Below are 5,000 nucleotides of genomic sequence, written 5' to 3' on the forward strand. Positions count from 1 at the left end.
AATAAACAAGAAATAAGGAAATTATGCAGAGATGGAACGGAGTATGAGGGCGATTTTGAAATAGCTAAAATTAAGAACGAGCACCTCCAAAATAGTCTTTACAAGGGGTGAGGAAGGACAAGAGTGAGATGGATTAGTTCCTACTGGGGAAACAGAGGTCACAATCCATGAAATAAATAAAAATTAAAGAGAGTTGGATGTGAGGAAGACACATGGACCATATAGAATCACAAAATGGATATTAAAAGAATGTAGTGAGGAGCTGGCAGATAAAATATATAGTATTATAGAGTTCACTAAAGGAAGGAAAAGTCCCAAGAGACTGGAAAAAAAGCAAATATTATCCCAATACATATAAAGAAGGTGAAAAAGAAGACTCAAGCAATTATAGACCAGTATCCCTAACAAGTACAGTAGCTAAGATCTGCAAAAAAATTATTAAGGATAGATGGTCTAAACACCTGGAGGTGAACGGTACACTGACCACAAGACAATTTTGATTTAGAAAAGGAAAATATTGTACCACAAATTTGATGTTTCTACTCTGGAATAATAGATATACCTAATTCAAGAAAGAGATAGATGAGCAGACTGTGTATTTCTCAATTAAAAAAAATTTTTTTTTGATAAGGTACCACACAAAAGATTGGTAAGGAAACTCAAGATCATAGGAGTGCAAGGAAAGCTGCTGGATTGGATGAGTGACTCTGAAAGAAAGGGAAATGAGTGATTATTAGAGACATGCGTCCTGGAAAGGAAGTTATCTGTGGGGTCCCTCAGGGATCAATATTGGCCCCAATTATGTTTGCAATATATATATTAATGACATGGATGAGGGAATAAATAGGCATATGAGTCAAGAAATGCAGTGTAATGGAGTTTGGAAACAACAAACAGGGCAATATAAACTTTGAGGAGAGATAAAGAAATTAAACTTAGAAAGAGATCTGGGAGTATTCATATCAGATAACATGTCACCTGAGAAACACATAAATAAAATTGCTGGAGAGACTTACAACCTACTGAAAAATATGAGTGGCATTTACCCACATGGATGAAGAAATGGTAAAGAAACTGATTGTCACTCTGATTAGAGTGACCTTAATAGAGTCATAAAGCATCACACACCCTCACAACCAACACACACTTTGGTTGGAAGCTTGGGTGCCCACATACATATGTGCAACACACATGTGGAAGTGACACACCTCCCTGGGAACAATCCCATTTGTTCAATGGCACAATGCCGAGGTGGGAGGCTGCTGGGGTAGGGACTTGAACCACCACTCTTGCTACCCATGGCCACCTGAGGGGATCCCCAAGCTGGCCAGTGAAGGCAAGTGCTGGGGCAAATCACCTGGCTATGGTGAAACCTACCTGCCAAGGATCCCGCCCCAACAAGACTCTGGGAAAGAACACGCCATGATCTCACCCAGTTGGTTGGCTACCATCCTCGGACGGAGTGACCTGCAGAGCCAAGACTCTTCAATTTCCTATTTTAACGTCTTAGGTTCAACACCCTGGTCTTTCAAGAATGAAGCCAAGGCATGCACCAACCTCTAAAACCAGGTGGGGATTGTCCCCCTCACCCCCCCCAAGGCTGTGTACCCCGTTATCTCAAGGCCTCATCCTGCTGAACTGTGATATGCTCATGCACATCATCGTCTTTGCCAATGGTTTGTCATTCCAGAAATGCCACCTGACAAGTGGGTTTCTCAGGGTGCTTCGCAAATGCAGACTGATGGCCCCTAAGCCCAAACTGGATAGAAAACCAAGAAAGGACAGGAAGCTCCGGATCAGTGAAGCTGTCAAGGGATCCAAGCCTAGTGGATCCCCTTTACTCTGTGGGTAATTGAATAGAAAGAAGAGTATAGAGGATTCTTTCCCCGCCTCATACCCAAGGGGTGGGGCGGTTGTTGGCCGAGGGATTGCTCCTCTGCTACCAGCGGGTGCCATAAGGAGGTCACTGCCACAGTAACTAGCTTCCAAGGCTTTCACCAAGATTGGAATATGCAGCAGCAGTGTGGTCACCAAGCACAAAAAAAAAAAAAAAAAAAAAAAAAAAAATCAGGAAACTTGAAAGAATTCAAAGAGCAGTGACAAAATTGGCTCCAAGCTTGTCAGAAATGTCATATAAGAGGCTATCAAAACTGGAATTGACAATGATGGAACAAAGAAGGGAAAGAGGAGACTTCATAGCAATTTACAGAATCATGAAAAATATGGAGGTGCTCGATAGAGAAGACTTCATAAAGTGGGGCATGAGAGATACAAGAGGACATGGAAGAAAGATAAAAAAAAGATAGTTACAGAAAGAATAAGAAAATTAACAGATTTCCCCATAGAGTAGTAAATGTATGGAATTAACTGTATGAGGAAGTAGTGTGTGCAGAGATGATGCATTAACTTGTGCGCACACACACACACACACACACACACACACACACACACACACACACACACAAAATATATATATATATATATATATATATATATATATATATATATATATATATATATATATATATATATATATATATATATATATATATATATATATATATATATATATATATATATATATATATATATATATATATATTATAAATAGCTATGGTGATAAATACAACAAGGTAAATACATACTCACCATTTCCTGACATGGGAGAGGAACCACAGTGGCACCTGCACGGTCATAAAAATTGGTGAAAATGCGTCCATACACTGGTGTGGGAGTGATGACCACATCCCCTGGATCACATAGTGTGTGGCTGAGTGCATCTAGACATGCTGTGAGACCATTCATCACTACTAACTGCAGAGAGTGATGGAAGCAATTTTATAAGAGCACATCAATTATAAATGTAAATATAATGTCTAGAAAGGGATTTACTTACAATTTATTAAGTTTGCAGTGATTAACTAGTGGTAATGAAGGTTGTAGTAGTGCAGTACATTTTCTTTTTATCTTCCAGAGTTACTATGAATATTTGAGGTATCTCCTAATAATAATAATAATAATAATAATAATAATAATAATAATAATAATAATAATAATAATAATAATAATAATAATAATAATAATAATAATGATGATGAGAAAAAGAAAGAGAAAAGTTAACTTAATTAAACTAATGTGTTTTAACCTCTATGTACATAGTGAGTGTGTGTGTGTGTGTGTGTGTGTGTGTGTGTGTGTATATATATATATATATATATATATATATATATATATATATATATATATATATATATATATATATATATATATATATATATATATATATATATATATATATATATATATATATATATATATATATATATATATATATTATGTAATAGAGTCACTGGTCAAGGGAAACAAAAAAGGAAGAAAAAGAAATCCCACTGAGGTGCCAGTCCCAAAAGAAATGTCAAGAGAATCATTGAAAACTCTTAAGTATCTTGAAACCTCTCTCTTGAAAGTTTGTCATAGGAAGGAGGAAATACAGAAGCAGTTAGAGAGTTCCAGAGTTTACCAGAGAAAAGGATGAATGATTGAGAGTACTGGTTAACTATTGTATTAGAGAGATGGACAGAATAGAGGTAAGAGAAAGAAAAAGTCTTGTGCAGCAATGTTGTGGAAGGAGGGGAGGCATGCAGTCAGCAAGATTGGAAGAGCAGTTAGCATGAAAACAGAGGTAGAAAACAGCAAGAGATACAACACTGTGGTGAAGAGAAAAGGCTGAAGATATTCAGTTAGAGGAGAGAAGTTGATAAGATGAAAAGCTTTTGACTTCTCCCGGTCTAAAATAGCCATATGAGTGGAACCCCCCTTCATGTGTGAAGCATACTCCATAGATGGACAGATAAGGCCCCTGCACAGAGTTAACAGCTGGGAGGGGAGAGAAAAATTGGCAGAGACGACTCAGAACACCTAACTTCAAAGAAACTTTTAGCTATATACAGTAAACCCTCATTATAGCAGATTTCTGCATTTAACAATATGTATGTCCTACAGAACATCCATCAGATTTACCAGATAAATGTCAGTAAATGAAGTGGAAAGTCAGGCCAGCAGCCAGAATATTAACTGTGTATTATTATTGATAACTCACTAAATGCTTACAACACACACTCCACAGTATTTTACATCAGGTACATGTTTGTCATCATCACAAATATTTTATTACACTGTGGAGTGTTGGCATGTTTGGAGCTTCCTCCTAGTGGAGTTCATCCTGGCAAGAAATCCTGGTAAGCGGCAGTAGAGGTGAGGGAGGGAAGGAGGAAAGGAGGGTGGTGGTGGTGAGCACACACCACACTGACCAAGGTTGCACTATCTGCCATAATTATGTTATTTCTGTCATAACTTGGTGTTTGCCTGCCATCTGCCATACATTGTCTACCATACACTATACCATAATGTATAGAAATAATTCATAATTTTCAAATTGTTGTATAATATTTTGGGCTGGTTGGCAGTGCAACCCTGGCATCCACACATTGTTTCTGCCTCAGTCTTGCACCAGTAGATGTTATTAGAGGTTGTGGCGCTCCTAACACACTCAGCACCACTTTTACCAGAGTTTTGCCTTTAACATCTGTGGCTTTGTTCCAATTAGTCTGGTATAATAAGGGTTTGCTGTATTAATTTGTCACATTACCAATAAGTTAATTAACAAACCTGCAATAAATCAATACAATGCTGCTACTAAAATTATACAAATTGAGAATATATTGTCCTTACTGCACAATAATCATGGAAGGGAAAAATATGCAGTATAACTTAATATAAATAATTCAATTTCAATTATTTGTAATATTGCGAGGATTACAGTCTTCTGATTATTTTCCAAATCATCTCTCTATCTCTATTCTTTGTTTTCCTCAGCCTTTTTTAGTTTCATTATTCTTTGCATTCTTGTCCTTTTACTACTTTAATTCTGGTATTTGAGTTTTGTACACTAAAATGCATGATTTATGAATAAGCAAGTATAATATTATGTCAGCAGGTAC

The 5,000-nt window shown here is 36.8% G+C and overlaps 1 protein-coding gene across 17 annotated transcripts in view; it reads right to left on the reverse strand.

Annotated features, from left to right (window-relative positions):
- LOC135101585 (probable inactive 1-aminocyclopropane-1-carboxylate synthase-like protein 2) overlaps positions 1 to 5,000 on the reverse strand; it is a 100,269-nt gene that overhangs the window by 39,635 nt on the left and 55,634 nt on the right. For all 17 annotated transcript variants that reach the window (XR_010269316.1, XM_064005736.1, XM_064005740.1 and 14 more), the window contains one exon: positions 2,650 to 2,814. Coding sequence is in view for 16 of the 17 variants with exons in the window: in XM_064005736.1 (XP_063861806.1) it covers positions 2,650 to 2,814 (165 nt within the window). In the remaining variant the exon portion in view is untranslated. The remainder of the gene's footprint in view (positions 1 to 2,649; positions 2,815 to 5,000) is intronic.

Source organism: Scylla paramamosain, chromosome 6, assembly GCF_035594125.1.
Source record: "Scylla paramamosain isolate STU-SP2022 chromosome 6, ASM3559412v1, whole genome shotgun sequence".
Classification (NCBI taxonomy): domain Eukaryota; kingdom Metazoa; phylum Arthropoda; class Malacostraca; order Decapoda; family Portunidae; genus Scylla; species Scylla paramamosain.